Below are 23,053 nucleotides of genomic sequence, written 5' to 3'. Positions count from 1 at the left end.
TATACCCCACGTGTCAGATACCCAGGTATAGTGCGGATCAGGGGACGCGCTATACCCACGTGGCGCCAGATCACTGTATATCGCGGGTTAAGGGGTGCGCTATACCCGCGTGGTGCCAAATCAGCGTATAGCGCGGTTCAGGGGCGCGCTTTACTGCTACGGGTGTTAGATCGAGAAATATAATCTGATCGGTGTTAAATCGATATATATACCGATCACCGGTGATTTATTGAGAAAATTGCCAATAAGATAATTGTATTTAAATATGGCTGATAACATACCCAAACTAATCCAAAACCAAAGTTTATAAACGTCTACCCTTCTCCATTAATGGGATTAGGTAGCTATTCTCTTAGAAGAACCCAAAACTGCTTAGCTAAGTATATCTTCAAGATATTACAGATTTAGAAAGTTAATGCATGCCTTTTCATTGGGGTTTACACTTACTACTAGTATATTCTTTTTTACAAAATTACAGTATGGCAATACATGGAGCCTTGTGATGCATTTATGATGAGTTATGGACCCCTCCTCTCTCTCTCTCTCTCTCTCTCGGTGTAATGCACAGCAAATTCACCATATATAAAACCTATGGCATTAGCCTTGTGCTTCATTGGTTCTGAAATGGCAGCAGCAAACTACTTTGAAAGCAAATGCTTCCTCTTCTTCTTGCTAGCTTCACTCGTTGTGGACGGCATTGTTGCTGCTGCTGCTGTACCGAAACAACAGCGACTGGATCGAATCTCTTCGCTTCCGGGGCAACCGCCGGTGGCGTTTTCACAGTTCTCGGGCTACGTTACTGTCGACGAGACACACGGCCGGGCTCTCTTTTACTGGCTCATCGAAGCCACTTCGGTTGCTGAGAAGAAACCTCTGGTGCTTTGGCTAAATGGAGGTCAGTCTCTTTCTATATCATCTGTTTCTAGTTTTACCATGTCGTACCGAGCTTGCATGCACGATAATAAAGATCTTTAAAAAACACAATGCCATGAACTGCAACAGTTTAAGAGCAAATTAGTAAACTGAAACTGAAACATCCCACATGCCTAGGGCTGCAAAATGAGCCGAGTTGAGCTCTGAGTATTACTGAATTCGAATAGTTTGCTGTATGTCTGATCTCATTTACCATCCTAGTGGGGACCCGTCGTCTTTCTGTGTCTGTATCCTCTTTTAGGGTTTTTAATTCCTTCTACAAACTGCATAAACCCCATCATAATTCCCTCAAGCAAAAAAGCTTCTCCCCTCTGAAGAATTTCATTTGTCACTTTATTTATTCGATTTGTTTGTATCTGGTAGTTTGTTTCTCGAGGCAAAAGAGAAACCCCAAAAAGCTACCACAAAAGTGAAGCAACTTTTTCCAGTAGGAACCGTCCAAAGTTCCCATGCCTTCTGCTGCAAAATGCACCCCTCCACCTCTCTTTATCTTCTTTGTCTTCGAGTTGACTTGAGAGAGAAGGCAGCCATGGAAAGTACAGAAAAAAAGAAGAAGCTTTGCCTCAACTCTCCTACAGTTCCCTTTTGTAATTTCTTTGAAGCACGCGCATTTCTGTGAACACGGTGATGATGATGATGTGGGGTTGCACGAGCTGTTCTGACCCAGAAATGGAGGAATAATTCAACGACTATTTAAACTGGATTAACTCACCCTAAGTCCTTAAAACAATGTCTCAGATTCTAAATTACCCTAAAACACTCTAATCTAGTCAATTAAGTCCTCATATTTTAAACGTATTAAAATATGTGGATCAAATTGTAAATTTGGGGTGATGTTTAGTGAAAATAATAATAAAATGGGTCCCTATCTGGCATATTAATAACAGAAGCTGACATCTGAGAAGAAAACCGTCAGGTTAGATATTTTATTAAGAGCAAAGAAGGTAAGGTGTTCCTTCTCAGATTGCTCCAGTGACACCATTAAATGTTATATATATATATATATATATATAATATATATATATATATATATAATAGTCACAATCTTACCTACTGGTTTAGGGTAAACCGAGACTTTGAATATAGTTCAAGGACGGAAAAATAAGTGTGATTTAGATACAAATTCTGGGGTAATAATGGCCATTTCATTGGTCCCTGAGAGCCCCAAGTTTCTGCAGTATCTGCTCCACTATGCACACAAAGGTTGACCCTACTGCAAGTGGTTTAGCTTAGCTAGCTAGACAAAGAATAGAAGGCGTCACGTTTTACATAGTGGAGACCGAAACTGGACCACTCTTTGATGTTGCTTTGCTTTCTTGCTTGAAATCATCCATTTTTTAACCATTGGAACCTCTCATTTCAAAGGTCACATCTCTTCCTGGTTCATCAAGAACCTGTCCCAGTGCTCAAAGTTTGCATGCTTTTCCCGTGTATTTTGAAAGTAAAAAGTAAACAGTTGATGTGAATAAAATATTGAGGATTTGATGATTTTGAACATGTCCTTGCTCACTGTGCACAGGACCTGGTTGTTCATCTGTTGCATATGGAGCATCAGAGGAAATCGGACCATTTCGGATTAATAAGACTGGTTCATCCCTTTATCTTAACAAATATTCATGGAATACAGGTAATAATCCGATGTTTATTACTAGTTTAATCTCCAGTATCCGAGCTCGACGCGCGTTCGATGTTTGTTTTCATGCTTGTATTTCGTATGTCCGAATATGACAAAGGTATCAAGTTATAGTTAATTCATCAAACAAATTCTTGTTCTTCATTGTTTGCAGAAGCAAACATTCTGTTCCTGGAATCACCGTCTGGAGTTGGATTCTCCTACACAAATACGAGCTCGGATCTTAAAGACTCCGGAGACAATCGAACAGGTGATTGAACGGTTTCAATATTGCACCCAACCGGATTTTTCGAGATCTTATAATCTGATTTGTTCATGATACAGCTCAGGATGCTCTTATATTTCTCATCAGATGGATGTCGAGATTTCCGGCCTACAAACACCGGGAATTTTACATTGCCGGAGAAAGTTACGCAGGTAAATAACAGTACTGGTCTCGGTCGGAAATTTTGTTCAACTTATAACAAGTTTCTATCACTGTTTATATAGGGCATTATGTTCCCCAGTTAGCCAAGAAAATCCATTATTATAATAAAGCTCACTCGAATCCAATCATCAATCTTAGAGGATTTATGGTAAGTAAACCAGACATGTACATAAACTAACCAGAAACAATCAACCAAAAAAAGATTAAAAATTGTTTGATCATATACAGGTAGGAAATGCTGTGACAGATAATTACTATGACAGTATTGGAACTGTTACATACTGGTGGAGCCATTCAATGATTTCAGATAAAACATACAAATCCATCATGAAAGACTGCAATTTCACAGAAGAGAAAAGCTCTGCAAGATGTGATGACGCTGTAAGTTATGCCATTAACCACGAGTTCGGTGACATCGATCAGTACAGCATTTATACTCCATCTTGCTTGGCGTTGACGAACGGTTCACGACAGCATATGAGGGTCAAAAACGCTCTCTTGCATCGACGGGTTTCAGGTTATGATCCATGTACAGAGAACTATGCCGAGAGATACTACAATCGGCCGGACGTGCAAAAGGCTATGCATGCAAATACTACGGGAATTCCTTATAAATGGACTGCTTGCAGGTATTTTTCCAAGTACTTCACTTTATCATTTAACTTGAACTTTTTGTTGAAATGGTTCCTTTTTGCCATTGGACAGTGATGTTCTTATCAAAAACTGGAAAGATTCTGAAAATTCAATGCTACCAATATACAAAGAGCTGATTGCAGCAGGCCAAAGAATATGGGTTTTCAGGTGAGTTTTTCTTGGAACAAGTCGAATCATATGAATGACAATAGAAATTTGTTTGTCGTGAGGGGTGTAAAAGAACATGTTCACGAATATATAAGCAAGCATATATTTGCAAACATTAAATGAACTTAATAAATACACAAACGATAAACGTACACGAATCAAACATAAACACCTTAAAAAATTCTCAATACCAATATGCATGATTTTTAATCTGCTGTTGCAGTGGAGACACAGATTCAGTTGTACCAGTGACAGCCACCAGGTTTTCCCTTGGCCATCTCAATCTGCACATCAAAACTCCATGGTATCCATGGTACTCTGGCAATCAGGTATTCAAATCCCAAAATCTTTTTTCTCTTCAAAAAAAAATTCCCAATTTGAATCTCTAAAAATGTGGTTTTAGGTTGGAGGATGGACTGAAGTTTATGAAGGGCTGACCTTTGCAACAGTCAGAGGAGCCGGCCATGAAGTTCCATTGTATCAACCCAGGCGAGCTTTCATTATTTTCAGGTCCTTCTTGAAAGGGGAAAAGTTGCCAAAGTCTAAACGAATTTCTTTACAGCTATCATTTAATTAGTGTGTGTTATTCGAGTTTAGGAATGATTCATTAGTTAGGATTCGTTCGACAATCTTGAGCGCAAGCTCTTCATATGTTCTACATTTCACCATGAACAATGAGAAAATACTCTCTGCGATGTTTGGTTTCCTAGAAAATAGGTATGGAAAATGAAATTGAAAGGCAATGAATTCAACTCTAAATAGAAATAATAACTTATGTAACATCAAGGAGTTTTAGAACAGAGCGTGAATTTGATCAGGGAAACCAAACTCGCAATGCAAATTCACAGTAAAACATACAAAACGAGCATTTCTACCATTGGTCAATATGCAAAATCGAAGCTAACCCCCAGTGCCAGTCAAGAGATTATCGTTGCTTCAATCCCTAACCAATCTCCATTCGCGTGCATATTTGAGAGATTATTGTTGTTTTAATCCCTCACTGAGACCTTGTGGCATTCCTAAGCTTTGTGCAAGGTCACTCATTCTTTCCTTCATAGGGAATATCATCAGCAAAATGATTTCGAAAAAGATTCCATCTGATAATTATGAAAGATCATGAGATTATCACATGGACACTTTTTTGGTGTGCATCCTTGTATGCTTCATTAACTAAAAGTGATAGCTTCTACAAGAATTAAGTATAAAAAGTTAGCAACTTGATATAGGAATCAAGCAAAACCACACAAAACAGCATTTAAATTATCCTCGATGGCTTATAATTGCAGCCCGAGATGGCTCAGTATCGAGACCTCACTAAACAAGTGGAAGTTCAAAACGGTTTCTTCCCTGAATGACTCCTTAGAAGGATTTTGAAAATAAAAATAACCCTCGGCATGCCTATAATAGAGGATGGTTCTCAAATAATCTTGTGGGGAAGTAGTTCAATAATCATACTCACTTCTGCACCCAATTCCATTGCTGCCTCAGTAATCTCTATGCGTATGGGTTGCTGATTTCCGGCTAATGTTGCCTGAAAAGAAAATAATAGAGAGATGCATCAGACAGCTGGTTTGAGATATAAAGCAGTAACAGAGCATACGACATTGCTAGAACTAGCGCGAAAGAAAGAGAACCGTAAAATAATATACCTTTATGAGCTCACCTTCACAGTAGCCATCGAACTCCGCTCTGTATTACAGAATGGGAAAAAATGAAATTCACATCTCACAACAGAAATAAATTAAAGTTTAAGATAGTAAAATTAATAGCAGGTAACAGAAAGTTCAGTACGCAGCGAGTTCTTTTTGCACTCGCACAGCCTCAACCTGGACAACCATTTGTGCTTTCTTCACTGTCTCGTAGAGGTTTTGCATATTTCCAAGAATTCCTGCCTAAAATAAGATTAGTAGGAAAGACGCATTAGTTTCCAAGGAGGTACATAGTCAACCATGATGCAATCTTTAAACTATCAAGTGCATTTGTGAATGATGATGAAGCTCGTGTAGCAGCCAATCAATTTTGGGACTTCGAAACAGATTAGTGATCACGAAACACTATGTAAATCTCATGATAAGACACTAGAACCATAATCTCTCTCTATGTATATGAACATGTTTTATAAAGCAGAAAAACAGACGATAAATCATCACGGCATATTGACTCCCTTAATTTTGCAGACAACATCATTGGATATATTCCACCCATGGATATACAAAAGTGGTCTGTTTCTCATTATCTTTTCAATTGATAAAATACAAATAGCAGTAAAATACGAAGATCAACATAACTAGTAATAAGTAAAATGCTAGCAAGATCAAGTGCTAGCAACAACATGTTAGCTATACCGATAAAACACAAATAAAGTGGCCTGTTTCTCATTTCTCAAAAAAAAAAAAAAAGGCCTGTTTTTCAGTATCGACATTAATCTACCCAACTACCAGGATCAAATGCTAGCAATATGTTTTGCAAAAACAATTAGCAATAATAAGTAAAATATGAATAATGGTTTCAAAGAAAACTTAAAAGGTCATTGGAACCGAGGGATATCAGCACCTGAGGCATAATTCGAAACATCATTTTCAATTATAGGCAAAGTTGGGGCCAACATAACTAGTATTAGCAACTATAATAAAAAAGCCACAACAATATGAAAGCATTGATAGTACCATAGCAATGCTAAAGAGGCTATCGTCCTCATAATTCAGATCATATCGATGCATATACAAATGCAGCCATTTTTTTAAAAAATGGTTGATATTAACTAATACATGCATCACAAGGCTCACATCAAAGGAAGAAGTAATAACTCTTCCAAATGATCCACTCATCCAAGCATTGGAAAAAGAAGATCAGAACAGAAGCAGACTTACGATGACTTTTTGAATAGGATCCTGATCTTATTTAGTCAAGATGTATTCTGGAGTTACAACCGTCTGTCTCTTATCTTTCCAACGGTTCTTGAATCGCATCAATCCGATATCGAGAACTCAAGATATGACTATTCTACTGAAGACTGTGCATGCAGAAAATCCTATACGGGATTAATACGGGATTTTGTAAATATTACGAATTTTCAATATTTTTATTGATTATTTGTAATATAACTTAATATAGGATGATGCATTATCTTTTAGGATTGGATTTATTATTTTATTAGGAATTAAGGTTGGGTTAAAAATATTATCTTTAGTTATTATTATTTTATTAGGAATTAGAGTTAAGATATGTTTAGTTTATTATTATTTTATTCATTAGTTATTTAGGACCTTTAGAACTCAGCCCCCTATATAAAGGAGGCTTCATTAAACTTTGTGATTCAAGATTTCTTTGATTAATAATACAACGAGAGTTCGTTTTTGCAAGTGCTGATTGTCTTTTGCCTTCGAAGCTTCTTCTCATTGAGTTCTTTCAAGTTCTTGTGAGGGAGATTAATCTTCACACTCCAATTTGCCTTTTCATCGCGACTAGGAGGGTTGGTTAGAGCCACATTATCGTGTTTGCCTTTTCATTGCGACTAGGAGGGCTCGATAGGACACTTATCCATCTATTTTCCACAAATTCATCCTCGCCATCATCATCTTTACCGTTCACCTTCATAAGGGAGATCTTTTGATTTCTTGGTTATCTTATTTTATTTTCAATTTCTTTATCTTTTGTTTATTGTTCTAATATTGTTCTTATCTTGTTTTCAGCACCTCAAAGAAACCCTAAAAGAACCCTAGCTATTGCCGCCACCTTCTCTATTCATTCATCATTGTTCTTCATCGAGTCTAGAGCTTTCTAGGTTTGATTCTTCAGCATGAGCAACGTTCATTAACCCGCCACCGCTTCCCTATCAATTGGTATCAGATTTGGGCCGATTCTTGGAAAGAAGCAAGCAATCTTGCTTGTTCTTGCACACAAAACCGCCAAGGTATCCCAACGGAGCTAGTCCAGAAAAGATTCATCGTTTCAAGTTCTTTTTATTTAATTTTAATTTAGATTCAAATCCTTCTTGTTAGTTTGCTATTTAAAAAAAACAAAAAAAGGCAAAAAAAAAAAACAAAAAAGCCAAAATTTCAAAAAAAAAAAATTCAAACGAAGGTATTTAGGGTTGATTTTATCCAGATGTCATATTCATCCTAATATAAATCTCCAGTCCGAAATACATTCTTCAAGTTTTATCGGCAAATTTGGTCTAGGATCTTGTCGAATTTCTTGAAAATTCTACAGGAGGAATTTCGTGGTGAAAATTTCTAGATTGCAACTTCATATATTGAAGATCATTTACAAAAAAAAAAGCAGAATATTTGGAGATCAAGAACACCTTCGAACAAAGTGATCAAGAAAAACAGATTGTTTGAGGACTCACCATTCAACAGAGTCCACTGGATATTACTGAAGGTATTTGGTTCTGAAATTTTACAAGCAGTTTCTTGACGCATCGAAAGACATTCAAGAATTTTCCCAAAATATTTGGACACCGATAACCCCTAAAAAACGTTGCTCAAGTTGATCCAGCGTTTTCCAGGTTTCTGGGTTGGTTTTTTTTTTTGACTCTTAGTGCTTTAAGTTCTTTTGTTTTTTCTTTTTATTGTTCTTGTGCATTATCTAACACATTATCTTTCTTGTGTTAGTATGACTAAAGAGTTTGCATACTTCTTCCTTCTTTGCATTCTCGTTCTCTTGGAGTCTAACCCTTGTTTGGCCTCTTAGAACTTTTAAGTTTTTTCTTATCGCCTTTGCTAGTAATCAAACTCCGATACGAACTGTGGAAGACTACTTGGTAAAGTGAGTTTTAAAGAGTACAAGATCAGCTTACTTGCCTCTCGTTGTGTTACTTTCTTGGAGTGACTTGTGAAGTTTCTTGCTTTGTTGAATTTTCTTCCTTTTATTTTTATTTTACTTTAAAATTTTCTTTTGAGTGTTATGATTTCAGGATGGGCGACAATAACAACAAGACACTTACGGCTATCTTAGCCACACTACCCGACTCACGACTCAAGTTGAAAGATTTGATGAAATCGTGAGAGAACGACAAAAACCACAACTGGATCTACCAAACCAGAATCCAAGACCTAACAATGCTGAACTTTTGGTACCCGGGCGAGAACAAACACGTTTTCAAGCACCCGAACTCTTTGCAAAACCAAAGTTCACGATCCCGTCTTTTAAAGGAGACAATGATCCAGACAGGTACATCGAATGGGAAGGAAAAGTTGATCTCATGTTCACATACCATGACTGCCCCCAAGCTAAACAAGTTCACCTCATCACCACACAATTCGAAGGATATGCTCGAACTTGGTGGATGCAAACAAGGAAAAAGATCCAGAACTTCCAATTCCACAATCACTTCTTGGACCGACCTCAAACAAACCATGAGGAACCGATTCCTACCGACACATTATACACGAGAAGTTAAACAATGACTACACCGGCTTCGACAAGGTAGAAGTTTAGTTGAAGATTACTACAAGGAGATGCAGTCCTTACTCAATAGGGCTAACATAACCGAAAAAGAAGAAGTCACCGTGTCAAGATTCGTCGTCGGCTTAAACTCAAACATCACTGATCTTCTTGATCTACAAGGGTACGAAAACCTTGAAGATACACTAAAGAAAGCAATGACAATCGAAGCACAAATCCAAAGGAGATCTCGATTCAGTGAACATTACCAAGGTATTTCAACCTCTTACCAAGGTAATCCTTCAAATCCTTCCTTCTCTCTCTCTATCTCTGAAAAAGCTAAGAGATGACAAAACCTGACAAGGAGAAAGAACGACCAAAGAATGACACACTTCCAGTCCCTAAAGATCAAATGATAATTTGTGAGGAGGTAGGGAAAGCAAAAAAAGAAAAAGTGAGAAAGAGGCAAAAGCAAAAGAGGGTCACTAGTTATAAAAGCCAAAAGAATAATGACCCATGGGAGGTGAGTGAACCTAAATGTGAGAAGAAAAGAGTGACTCAAAATCTATGTGTGAGCACAAAAGAATTGAGAGAGAACCTTCTTTACAAATAACCTTTCATCATTGTTCGCTTTAGGGAATCAATTGTTTCAATTTCTAACATTAACAAGGATTTGTCTAGTGTGTTTTCATCTCTTTTACAGGATTTTTGAGAAGTGTTAGGTGATCTACCTAATGAACTACCACTGAAAAGAGGAAAACAATGCCAAACCAATCTAATTCAAGGTTCCATCATACCTCGTCAAACATACAATCTCGAAGAAACTAAAGAGTTGGATTTGTTACAAAAAGGCTATATCTAGGAAAGCTTGCTCGTGACGCCATCTTAATGACGAAACATGACTTGAACAACACTACATGCTTTATAGTTCGTGCACAGAAAATCCATGTAAATGATGAAATAGTAAAAGCAACACGAGACTGGCCCACACCATCTTCCATAGCCAAGAGTTGTCGAATAATATTAGGTGACCCTCCTGATGGGTTACCACCTGAAAGCCCTAATCACTATGCCATATCAATGAAGAGTCACGATTTATGGGAGTCCAAAGGTAAATATTTTATTACTCATTTTAATGACATTGTAACATACTTCTTCTCCTTCTTACAAGGTAAGACTCGTGAAGTTGTCATCCATACTAAACACAACTCCTTTAAGTGCGTAGCTGACCGAGGTAAGCAAAACACATTAGACGATGCACTACCACGAAGGTATACTCTTAAGCATGCTACTATTCCAAGAATTGAACATATAAAAGATGTATATCACGATAACTCGGATATTTCTGATATTTCTACCCATACTTTTAATGAGTTTTATCTTGTATATGAGTTTCCTTGCCAACTAAACAGGTTCTATAATCCACAAATCTCATGCCAAGAATTATTAATTCATTAACCACACTTAGGAGACTTAAGGGATTACTTTTACAAACCAGTTGACATGGTTTTTAAACACTCATTCTCACCACACACGAATAAAACCATGGAGAAATTATCTGAAGAAATCATATAGAAAGCAAACAGTGGTCGACACCATGTTGAATTTCAACCTAAACATCATATTACAAGACTTGTATGCAAAAGAGGATTTCAAGACTACAAGAAATCAGTTCCTACAAAGAAGAAACCTCGACTGAAACGTATAAAGACACATCACATTGATCCTGGTAAATGTTTCACAAGTTTTCCTTTCAACACATCTAAGTCTCTTTCTCTTGGATTTTCAGATTCGAGGACGAATCCTTTTGAAGAGTGGGGGAATGATACATGCACCAGATTCCATAATATATGCTTATTTGGACTAATGTTTCTACTCGAACCTATTAGAAGAACAAAGTCTCGAGGATTCAAAGCATATCTATTCGGTAAGTATAATGTGAATGAATCATTAAAAGATTCTAATGTTTCCCCCTTTAATGTTTCAGATTCGAGGTCGAATCTTTTTGAAGAAAGGGAGGATGATACATGCATCACAAGGCTCACATCAAAGGAAGAAATAATAACTCTTCCAAATGATCCACTCGTCCAAGCATTGGAAAAGAAGATCAGAACAGAAGCAGACTTATGATGACTTTTTGAATGGGATCCTGATCTTATTTAGTCAAGATGTCTAATGGAGTTACAACCATCTGTCTCTTATCTTTCCAACGGTTCTTGAATCACATCAATCCGATAACGAGAACTCAAGATATGACTATTCTACTGAAGAGGGTGCATGCAGAAAATCTTATACGGGATTTTGTAAATATTACGAATTTTCAATATTTTTATTGATTATTTGTAATATAACTTAATATAGGATGATGCATTATCTTTTAAGATTAGATTTATTATTTTATTAGGAATTAAGGTTGGGTTAAAAATATTATCTTTAGTTATTATTATTTTATTAGGAATTAGAGTTAATATATGTTTAGTTTATTATTATTTTATTCATTAGTTATTTAGGACCTTTAGAACTCATCCCCTATATAAAGGAGGCTTCATTAAACTTTGTGATTCAATATTTCTTTGATTAATAATACAACGAGAGTTCGTTTTTGCAAGTGCTGATTGTCTTCTGCCTTCGAAGCTTCTTCTTATTGAGTTCTTTCAAGTTCTTGTGAGGGAGATTAATCTTCACACTCCAATTTTCCTTTTCATCCCGACTAGGAGGGTTGGTTAGAGCCACATTATCGTGTTTGCCTTTTCATTGCGACTAGAAGGGCTCGATAGGACACTTATCCATCTATTTTCCACAAATCCATCCTCACCATCATCATCTTTACCGTTTACCTTCATAAGGGAGATCTTTTGATTTATTGGTTATCTTATTTTATTTTCAATTTTCTTTATATTTTGTTTATCTTGTTCTAATATTGTTTCTTATCTTGTTTTCAGCACCTCAAAGAAACCCTAAAAGAACCCTAGCTATTGTCGCCACCTTCTCTATTCATTCATCATTATTCTTCATCGAGTCTAGAGCTTTCTAGGTTTGATTCTTCAACAAGAGCAACGTTCATTAACCCGCCACCGCTTCCCTATCATTAACATGTGGTATAGATAACAAACAAATGCTACCATCACTTACCTTGGAAGGTTCATCACCCTTCTCACCGTTTTCCTTTTTACCTCCAAACAAACCGCTTATGCGTAGAGATCTATAACCCCGCTCAGATTTTGTAGGATCCGACACTGATAAAAACTGCTTACCAGCTAGATTTTTATTCAAATTGAGGTTACCTGATAGCCATCAGTGGAAAAAATATATTACAATTCAATGCTTTTCTTTTCTTTTCTGAGCAAATCGGAATTCACTATTTAGCATCATAAATTAGGAACAATTGATGAAGATAAACACACAACTGTAAAATACACACGGGTAAAAAGAAGAGCGTGTAGAAAACCAAACAGTCCTCTGTTAGGCTATTGGGAAATTTCTGTCACATAATAAAAATTAAAATGGGAAAATTAAAGTTCAAACCTTTTTTATTAAAAGGAATTAAAATGAGACCTGGTTCAACAATTTCACCCATGCTGCCTAATTCTTCATTTCTTATGAATAATAATCACTGGAACAAACCCATAAATCAAAATCAAAACTTTTATCATGGTCTATTCTGATCCTCTATTTTCTCAGCATCCAAACAGAAAGAGAGAAAAAGAGTTACCATGAGAGAGTGAAGGGATAGGCTTTTTCCAATCAGTGGCTACAAGTTGATTTGATATTTGAGCAGTCACAATACTAGAGTTTGGTATATAGGCTAGGCCCGCGGGTTATCCGTTTAACTCGTAATTCGTGCGGATTTCGGGTTTAAAAAATTGAAAATCATTTAAATTTCGAGCTTTTTAACCCAGACTGTTAAATTCGCAGATTTAATAGGTATAACCGCGGGCTACCCGTAAAACCCGTTAAAGCCCGTTTAATTTAAAATTTATAAAATTTTAGAGAAAATAAATTTAAAGAATTTTATAGAAAAAGAAAATAAATTATTTAAAAATATGATGTTACTTATAATTATTGTAGTTCTTAAATTTATTAGTGCGTTTGTTATAATTCTACCGCTGCTTAATATTTTTTCATTTAAATATACATCATTAATGTATCAAATTATTCTTCATTTTAAAAAATAAAAATTAAAAAATTTATATAGTATTTTAGTCTTATTATAGCATTGAATAATCATGTTTTATAAAATTATAATGTGGTTATTGTTTTATTTGTTTTACAATTTGGTGATATAAGTAAATATTGTTTTTTTAATTTGAGTTTAAGTAATTATACCATTATATATATATTTTAATGATTAAAAAATTTAAAAAATTATTTTATAATCATTTCCGGCTATTTAAAATAAAATTTAAATATTATTTATTATGTTGACGGTGCTATCTTCCTTTTCAAGTTGCTCGATCATTTTTAAAGGTGTAGTAAGTTAAAACATTATTTTTTATTGTATTTAAAGTATTTAAAATTATTTTTATTAAACAAGCCGCGGTTAAACCCGTTTAATCCGCAGGTTAAATGGACGGGTCACGGACCTTAAAATTCAAAACCATTTATGAATACAAACTTTTTAAACCCCTCCATTTAAATTCGCACCATCAAAATCCGTAAACTTCATTTAAACCCGCACCGTCAAAATCCGCAGGCTAAAGGGCGGGTAGCTCCTTTACCCACCTCTACACAATACTCGACGAATCCATTTCCTTTGGAGGATCTCTTCACCCGAAAATAAAAAATCAGATACTTTTACACAAAGCACATATATGATATATCAGAAGGATAAGGTTTATGCTCTCTCTCTCTCTCTCTCTCTCTCTCTCTCTCTCTCTCTCTCTCTCTCTCTCTCTCTCTCTCTCTCTCTCTCTCTCTCTCTCTACTTTTAGGGTTGATATTTTCGGGCCCAATTTTGTTTCAATGTGTTTTATAGTTCCAACCCAACTTGGAAAGGCCCATAACCTAAATTGATCGAGCGGATGAAACTTTAAATCTATTTTAAATCTTGACATTATAATTGGAAAAAAGAATTGGAAAAAAGAATAAATCATAAAGTTGTATTCTAATACATATTTATAATATTTTATCTACAATTTTGTTTCAATGTGTTTTATAGTTCCAACCCAACTTGGAAAGGCCCATAACTAAATTGATCGAGCGGATGAAACTTTAAATCTATTTTAAATCTTGACATTATAATTGGAAAAAAGAATTGGAAAAAAGAATAAATCATAAAGTTGTATTCTAATACATATTTATAATATTTTATCTAGATTAATTGGATACTTTTTGAATAATTTCTTAAGAAAATCAAATACTTATGTACTTACTACCATTGTTTAAAGTAAGTCATTTTACCATAGCTTTTTCTGTTTTGATCTTTCCATGTGACTAGGGCCGCAAAAAGTTGACCCGATCTGTAAGACTGATTGAAACCGACTTGAGTCAAAATTGTTTTTGACCTGCACTGTGGCGATCCGAAACCGACTCGAGTCGGAACTGGTGTTGACCTGAACCGATTTGGACCTGAAAATTGTGAATTCGAACCCGACCTGCATCCGACCTGAGAACGACCTGAACCCGAATTGAACCGAAAATATGATACCCAAACCCGAACTGCATCCGAATGATATGAACCCGAACCCGAGATTAACCTGATAAATAACTGGTATTACCCGACCTGTTTTCAACCTGACCTGTTTTCAACATAACATGTTTTCAACCTGGCATGTTTTTAACCTTACTTACTTTTAACCTAACTTTTTTTAAACTGACCTGTAAATGATCCGACATTTTAATGATCTGATCTGATATTTATCTGACTTATATATTACCATGGAAATCCTATAATTTTCAGTTTTTTAACTATGATTAATTAAAATATTAATATGATTACTTTTTAAATGTATAATAAAATATTTATTATGATAATTATATTAATAAATATACCGATTATATAAAATTATTAATAAAATTAATAAAATTATTTAAATGTAAATTAGATAAACATTATAATAATGCAAAGGAAAATTAATATAGTTTAATTATATAAATTATAGTTTAATTATATAAAGAAAAAATAATATTAATAATTAAAGTATTTATTATGTATATTTATTAATGGTTTACATTAATAATATAAATAATTTTGGCAATAAAATAATAATAATTGATAATAAATGAAATTAATATTAAATGTGATTAATTCTCTAAATATAAAATATAAACTATACCGTTAATTTTGTACAAAAAAATCTAAAATTATAACATAAATGAAAAAAATAATATATAAACTATACCATTTATATAAACTATACTTATACTTTATATAGTTTATGCATAGGTTTCTATAAATTGCATCGAATTGAAATTTAAGAAGATATTTACAATTAAACCATGACTAAAATAAAAGAAATTAAAAATCAAATACAAGGAAAAATGAGATTGTTGGAGGAGATGAGACCTAATTAACCCAAAATGTCTTGTTGGACACTATATTTGGTGCCAACTTCCCAAATTTTTCTATTCCCTCTAAATTCCAATTTCCCTATTCTCAAAATTTAATTTCCCTCTAAATTCCCAAATAAAATAAAAAATTTCACACAAAAATCTTTCTTTTAAAAGGGTTCTCCCACCACTCACTTTGAATAATTATATATATATATAATATATATATATATATATATATATATATATATATATAAGTATATAAAATATATATAATTAAACATAAGTTACTAAAATAAAAGATTCTAAAATTAACATTAACATTTAATAATTAGCCTACATGTATTACAAATATATGCATTTGATAAAAAAAAACCCTAAACTACTTCTAGCCACCGATTTTTGTGGTGTAAGAGAGAAAAATTTTGACTTTGGTTTTTGAAAGGAGACAAAACACTAAATGTTGGCCTAACTTTTTAGGTGGCGTGATGTCACTGATCCATGGCTAAAGGTACCAACAAATTCCAATCCTTGGATCAAAAGTAGATCCAGTGGCCAATATATTATCTTCTCCAAAAAGAATCCAAGCTTCATTAACGTCCTATATATAAATTCTAATTATTTTTAATTTTCCTTCTTTCTTTAATGTGCACAATTATTAAATGTTAATGTTAATTTTAGAATCTTTTATTTTAGTCACTTATGTTTAATTATATATATATATTTATGTATATACTTATATATATATATATTATTCAAAGTGAGTGGTGGGAGAAAACCTTTTAAAAGAAAGATTTTTGTGTGAAAATTTTTGATTTTATTTGGGAATTTAGAGGGAAATTAGGAAATTTTGAGAATATAGGAAAATTGAGAATTTATAGGGAAATTGAGAAATTTAGAGGGAATAGAAAAATTTGGGAAGTTGGCGCCAAATATAGTATCCAACAAGATATTTTGGGTTAATTAGGCTCATGCTCCTCCAACAATCATCATTTTTCCACTTGTATTTGATTTTTAATTTCTTTCATTTTAGTCATGGTTTAATTGTAAATATCTTCTTAAATTTTCAATTCGATGCAATTTATAGAAATACTATGCATAAACTATATAAAGTAATAAAGTATATAGTTTATATAAACCTTAAACCCTAAACAATAAACCCTAAACCCTAAACAATAAACCCTAAACCCTAATGTATGTATAAACCATGTATAGTATATATAATTTATATATATATATATATATATATATATATATATATAAACTATATAAAGTAAATTACTTATATAGTTTATAGAAATACTATGCATAAAAACCCTAAATAGACTAATGCATACATATATATATTATATTAATATAAATTATAACATATAAACTATATATTTTATATAGTTTATACATATATAGTTTATATATATACTATATTATATAAATAATATTTTATAAACTATATACTTTTATAGTTTATACATATAGTTTATATACATAGTTTATATATATAGTTCACATAAACATAATTTTATATATAGCTTATAATAATTATATAATTTTATATACATAGTTTATATATAGTTCACATAATATAATTTATATATATAGTTTATAATAATTATATAGTTTATATATAATTTTATATTATATATATATATATATATATTATATTTTTCAATTTTTTAAATGAATGCAAGTTAGTATATTTTTCATTATTTCTTCACATTTTGCATTTATTTCGATTTAATCCTTTTGTATTTTTTAATTTATTTCAATTTTAAGTCTTTCACTTTTATATGTATTCAATTTAGTCCTTAAATTTATATTTACATATTCCATTGTTAGTTGTTATTTATTTATATTTTTGTAATTTTCCCATAATTTTTTAAATGTGTTTAATTTAGTCATTTTTTATATTAATTTAAACCTCACATTGTAAATTTATTTCGATTTAGTCCATTACCTGTGTTTAATTATATTTTAAGATTTTATTTGTAATTTTACATTTCTTCAATTTTGTCATTAAATTTATATTTTTTACAAAATTGATCCATGAATATTTATTTTTCTCTTAATTTACTCGAAATCATATACAATTACAACTTGCAATTCAACAATCACGAAAGATGACAAAATAATTAATCCAAAAAATAAAAACGACCCGACCTGAACTCAATCCGTATCCGATAAACATCTGATCTGAATTTTATCTGTCAATGGTGTGACCCAATCTGAACAAGATCCGACTGAAGTCCACTCGAACCTGAATTAACCTGTCTTTATCTGCTTCGAACATGAACTGTTTTTTCCTGAACTGACATCGATCCGAATTGAAAATGACCCGACCTGAACCCGATTTGGATCTGGTGTCAAATCAACCTGAAAATAACCCGAACTGATTTGACATGACCTAAATCCGATCGGATCTGGTGTCAAATCAACCTGAGTTGACCTGTACCCGATTTTACCCGACCTGTCAAGATCCGACTGTCATGTGTTCAACATTCGACAAAAGCCAGCTACTCCCATTACTTGTTCTTTCAAAACAAGTTCAAACCCTAGAGTCATGGTCTAGTTAAAAATTAAAAGTATTTCATACAAGGACGAACATAAGATTTTATATCATAAGGGATGAACTTATAAATAAGAATAACATATACAAATTTTTAATAAAAATATAAAAATATTTAAATTATATAAGAATCGAAATTTTCAAGGGACCACTATCTTCAACTACCTTTTGATACATCTCTATCAGGCTACCTCCATACAAGCCTATGAATGTTCCAACCTTAATGTAAAGCTAAATTCGGTATTTTTCTTCTCATTACACTAATATCTCTTTCACATTTCAATTCCAGATCAAATTTTGGTTTTGCAAACAGTCATAATGAGCACCACAAAGTGTCATCAATGGTCGAAATGGCCAACTTGATTTGGAAAGTGCATGCCAATTACTTTTAAATAGTTCAACAGAAGAAAACAAACAGTTATAAAAACATAGATTGCATGTTTTTCCTCAACCTTTTGGTCATTTACTGCTAAAACTTTTGACAGAATTCCATGCCATTGTTTTCACTTTCACATGGAATGTCAAACTCTCAGGCTGGTTAAAAAGAAACAGAACTCTTAAAGACCAATCATGCAATTAACATTGTTTGTTTCAATCACTGTCACAATCCATATAACAAATGAATATTGATATGAATGGTCACGCCCCTTGGTTTATGTTTGTTAGCTTTATCTATCAATCGAAAACTGCCAAGAGGGGGTAAATTGGCCTTTGAAAATTTTGAGGTGGAAGCAATCGAAAATAAAATTTTGCACAAAGAATTTAGAGTGATTCAACTTCTAAACCAAGTCTCTATCCATTACCTTAGCATCCACACTAAGGATTTCTCAAATCCACTAGATTTGCAAACTTTCAAGGACAAGGTGTAACCTTACAAATACATCAATATTTATACCCTAAAATCTTGAATACACACCCTTCCAAAGAGTAATTACAAATTTAGCAGACAAAAGAAAAACCTCACAAAAGCAAAAGTGTTTGCACAACTTAAGCACTCACCCAAAATCACACTTGAGCAAATTTAATAATGTAGCTCACAAGTGTGTTACAAAGAATTTGACAAATTTTACTCTAAAACTCTATTGATGTTGGTTTGATCTTGTAATTGACTTTCTTGTTGTTCTCCATTTGAATATTGGTCCTTTTTATTTCTTCTAACATTAATCTAGCCGTTTGGAGCCGTTGGGGATTGAATATAGCTGTTGGATTCATTAATTTTGAGCATTTAATGCTCACCTCCACATTTGGTATCGATATCGGGATGTTGATATTGAGACCGAGCATCCTAACAGTTAAATTTATAGTTAGTGAACCATCAATATCGTTACTCACCAACCAATCTCTATACCAAGACCATGGTTTCGATACCAAAAAGCCTTTTGGAATTTTGGTATCGAGATTGGAATGCTGGTCTCGAGATTGGAAGAGGTTTTGGCTAAAAATCAAGTGTTTTGAGATTTAAAACAATACTTATAAAATGTGAAATTACTCAATAACACTTGTGATTATTTTTCACACTTAAAAACGCTTTAAAATTGTTTATGAAAAATTATTTATAAAATCGTGAAATGCAAATTTTAACAACTTAAATCATTAAAGATTAATGCTATATCAAAATCAAAAGTTGGTTCAACAATCTCCCCTTTTTGATATAACAAACCTTATGTGAAAATTTGCTTTAAAATTGATTTGTCATATTTTTTTGAAGAATAACATCTCCCCTTAGTAAAACAATTTTTGGCTAGCAAATTTTACACTCATAAATATTTCTCCCCTTTTTGTTATAACAAAATTAAATTAAGCTTCAAAAGAGAAAATATGTTACTGTAATAGGGAACTCAAATAATTCAACAATGTAATATTATATCTAATTATTCTTAACATATAAAAATGAAGTTCATAAGCATAAAATCATCAATAAGAGTAGTTCAAACATAATCCATAAAGCAACAAAATAAAAAATATCAAACATATAGTTCTAAAATAAGTCATAAAGTGCATAAGTCTAATCAAGATGCAAATGTCCTAAAAGCATCATAGAAATGTCTAATCTTCTGGATGGGGTGGCGAATAAGAGAGAGGCATCAAGTGATGATGTATCAAGCGAATGTAATTCTTAAGTGTGTCCAAGCAACGGTCCATAGTAGACTCAAACGAGTCCAAGCGACGATCAATTGTAGACATATAAACATTTACATTCCCAAAGTTTTGAACCATATAATCATACATGGTCTTCATCGATATCTCCTCTGGAGGTGGTGGCATTGGTGGCTCTTCCATTTCGTTTCCTTCTTAGATGTCATGGTGATTTGAGATCGATGGCACTAACGAATGGAATGGGAGGGTCATAGGTGGTGGACACTACATTTTCCCCTAAAGATGTAACTAAGAATGCAATCGTAGGGAAGAGTTTTGGTGTAATTGACCTCTTTAGAGACAACATCAACAAGGTCTAAGACTATGATCATAGCAAAATTTGGACGAATTTTGTTCTTGATATGATAAAACCATCAAGAGTAGCAACGAAAAACCACGTAATGAGGAGTAACAAGAGGCGATCGGGGAAATCAAGGGAAAAACCACATGTATTTTCCTTAAAAGATCATCATCATCATGGATATTTAAGTAGGTAGCAATAGAGAAGGGACTAAGAGTAAATGTTTGGCCCATGAGCTACGACTCTATCTCAATGACTCTATTCTCGTTATTTTCAACATGGACAAGTATAGCATTTGAGAAGAAAGCACAAACAAGGTTAGGATTAACCTTAGGAGGAATGCTAAACAAGTCTAAAGGGAGTGGTTTAGTTTTGAAAAAAATGATTAAATAGGTCGAGTGCATTAGGGTCCCTAAGCAAGCATTTTCAAAACTTGCAGAGTTAGAGGATTGACCTTGATGAGAAGTACCACTAGGCCTAAGACGTTTTAGGTTCTTTCCAGGAGGCATTTTTTTCTCAAAACAGTGGCTCCGAAAAAAGGAATGATCATTTGGGAATTTTGACTAACACTTAGTGGACAAACATAAAACAAGGATTCTAAGCAAAAAAATGGTGAATGGGTTAACTTCTTACAAGAAAAATATGCATATATATATATATATATATATCCAATAAACAACCCAATTGCAACCAATTATGACAACTTTTTGCACATTAAAAAAATTAAAAACCCTCATGAATGGATTTTTTGAAAATTTCTTAATTAAAAACATGTTGATTCAATGGAAATAAGTTCAAATGATATATATCTCATTTCTAGAATCAAAAGTAACTTAAAAACATAATTAAAAATTATTTAAGAACATAAATTTTAAAAAATAGAAATTTAAAGTTCAAATAAGATTACCTCAAATTTTTGATGAAAAATAGTGATGTTGTTGATGCAAAATCTATTGTAAATGATGGAGTAAAGAATAGTCATAATGCAAGCAAATACTCCTAACGTTTGACAATATTGTAAAATTTGCCCATATTGTTTTTTTGGGATCGTTTGACCTCCAAACGTTTCATTTTGGGTCAAGTTGGATGGAAACTGTTAGTCAACTAATGGTCAACGAAAGGTGCTGACCAAGCCAGAACACAAGGACCTAGATGCTGATATGGCATGTCCAGGTCATAATAGATGATGGCGTGGCACTGTCACGTCATAATTTTAAATAAAAATTAGAATATTATTTTTAATATTTATATATTTTTATTTAATATTTTTATCCAATAAGATGATGACACATGTCAACACCATATTGGTTTAAATTTAAACCAAACAAAACATGCTTTTGTGGAGTTAAACATGGGTCAAATGCTTGAAATCGCATCACCTAACCACTAAGCCAAACCATTCATTTGTTTATTTTTGTATTACAAAATATTTAACATATATGTTATGTCTCTGACACATTTTATCAAACACCTTCTTCGTCCCCTCTTGACATGTAATTTCTCCTCCCTTTTATGAACCTCTTAACTATGTGGTTTTACACATAAATAAATAATTAACACGAACCCTTGGTAATTTATTTTTTATTTTTTCTTTTAGTTGTATTTAAATTTTAAAGTGGGTTTTTAACAAAACAATGAAAATAATGTTTGACAAAATTTAATTATTTTTCTATAATTTATTAATATAATATTAAATTAATTATCTAAAGTAATATAATATATTTTTGTTCTAAGGGGTCTATTTTTTTAATTTCGTTTGGAGCTCCGAAAATATCTGATATGGCTCTGGAAGACCCCCATCGCTTCAAAGCTTTGTCACACTGACCATCTTCTTCTTGTTGCTTTGCTGTACAATCTGCCAACAACAATGCAAAATCTTAGTTTTCAGGACTGCAAAATAAAAGAGAAGCTGCCAACTATCATATAAATTAGCAAATGGTCTAAAAACTCTGGCAAACAATGACAAAAACCGGGTTTTTCTTTCATCGGAATCGACAATTTTCATTTCATTGGTTTGCAATGCCTCTTCCACTTGCAAAAAGAAACTCTATGGACTTGTATTTTCTGTCATGGTGGTATCTAAAAGCATAACCATGGAAACACCATTGCAGGTCATTAGAATTTTCAGGCTAGTAGTAGTGAGACGGAATGTCTACGAATCGGATTTATAACCTAAACATAACTTCTCGAAACCGAAAACTGGATTAAAGAGACGGTTCAAAGATACCTGTACAAGATGTTTGCGGATGGATACTAATGGGAACCGGGTGCATCCTTCATGCTCACGTTCATACTGTTTCGCATGGTTCGTCTACCGATCGAACCATTTCCTTTCTTCATCATGTCAACAAATTCACCGTAATTGATTCTTCCGTCCTGAAA

At 33.2% G+C, this 23,053-nt stretch overlaps 2 protein-coding genes across 2 annotated transcripts; one reads left to right on the top strand and one right to left on the bottom strand.

The window, feature by feature from the left end:
• Positions 1 to 591: 591 nt before the first annotated feature.
• On the top strand, positions 592 to 4,592 carry LOC120197593 (serine carboxypeptidase 24-like). The gene is made up of 9 exons (XM_039199071.1): positions 592 to 895; positions 2,453 to 2,560; positions 2,721 to 2,816; positions 2,891 to 2,983; positions 3,056 to 3,141; positions 3,222 to 3,622; positions 3,699 to 3,794; positions 4,018 to 4,123; positions 4,198 to 4,592. The coding sequence occupies exons 1-9, from the start codon at positions 592 to 594 to the stop codon at positions 4,369 to 4,371; spliced, it is 1,464 nt and encodes a 487-aa protein (XP_039055002.1). The 3' UTR covers positions 4,372 to 4,592.
• On the bottom strand, positions 4,548 to 20,514 carry LOC120197592 (nucleoid-associated protein At2g24020, chloroplastic-like). The gene is made up of 7 exons (XM_039199070.1): positions 20,370 to 20,514; positions 12,895 to 12,987; positions 12,315 to 12,466; positions 5,586 to 5,686; positions 5,444 to 5,483; positions 5,254 to 5,325; positions 4,548 to 4,980 (listed from the first exon to the last, which is right to left on the bottom strand). Exons 1-7 carry the CDS (start codon positions 20,512 to 20,514, stop codon positions 4,909 to 4,911), a joined length of 675 nt encoding a protein of 224 aa, XP_039055001.1. The 3' UTR covers positions 4,548 to 4,908.
• Positions 20,515 to 23,053: the final 2,539 nt, after the last annotated feature.

This window comes from Hibiscus syriacus, unplaced genomic scaffold (genome assembly GCF_006381635.1).
Source record: "Hibiscus syriacus cultivar Baekdansim isolate YM2019G1 unplaced genomic scaffold, ASM638163v2 tig00117048_pilon, whole genome shotgun sequence".
Lineage (NCBI taxonomy): Eukaryota > Viridiplantae > Streptophyta > Magnoliopsida > Malvales > Malvaceae > Hibiscus > Hibiscus syriacus.
The sequence above is the reverse complement of the archived record's forward strand: the minus strand, read 5'-3'. Positions and strand labels throughout refer to the sequence as shown.

Excerpts from the sequence above, each read along its gene's own strand:
- LOC120197593 (XM_039199071.1), top strand. The coding sequence starts at position 592 with ATGGCATTAGCCTTGTGCTTCATTGGTTCTGAAATGGCAGCAGCAAAC. Across the intron at positions 3,142-3,221 it reads TCAATCTTAGAGGATTTATG|GTAGGAAATGCTGTGACAGA; the intron begins GTAAGTAAACCA and ends GATCATATACAG. Across the intron at positions 3,795-4,017 it reads CAAAGAATATGGGTTTTCAG|TGGAGACACAGATTCAGTTG; the intron begins GTGAGTTTTTCT and ends CTGCTGTTGCAG.
- LOC120197592 (XM_039199070.1), bottom strand. The coding sequence starts at position 20,514 with ATGGAAGAGCCACCAATGCCACCACCTCCAGAGGAGATATCGATGAAG. Across the intron at positions 5,687-12,314 it reads AGGGTGATGAACCTTCCAAG|GCAGGAATTCTTGGAAATAT; the intron begins GTAAGTGATGGT and ends ATCTTATTTTAG. Across the intron at positions 5,326-5,443 it reads GTGAAGGTGAGCTCATAAAG|GCAACATTAGCCGGAAATCA; the intron begins GTATATTATTTT and ends TTTTCTTTTCAG.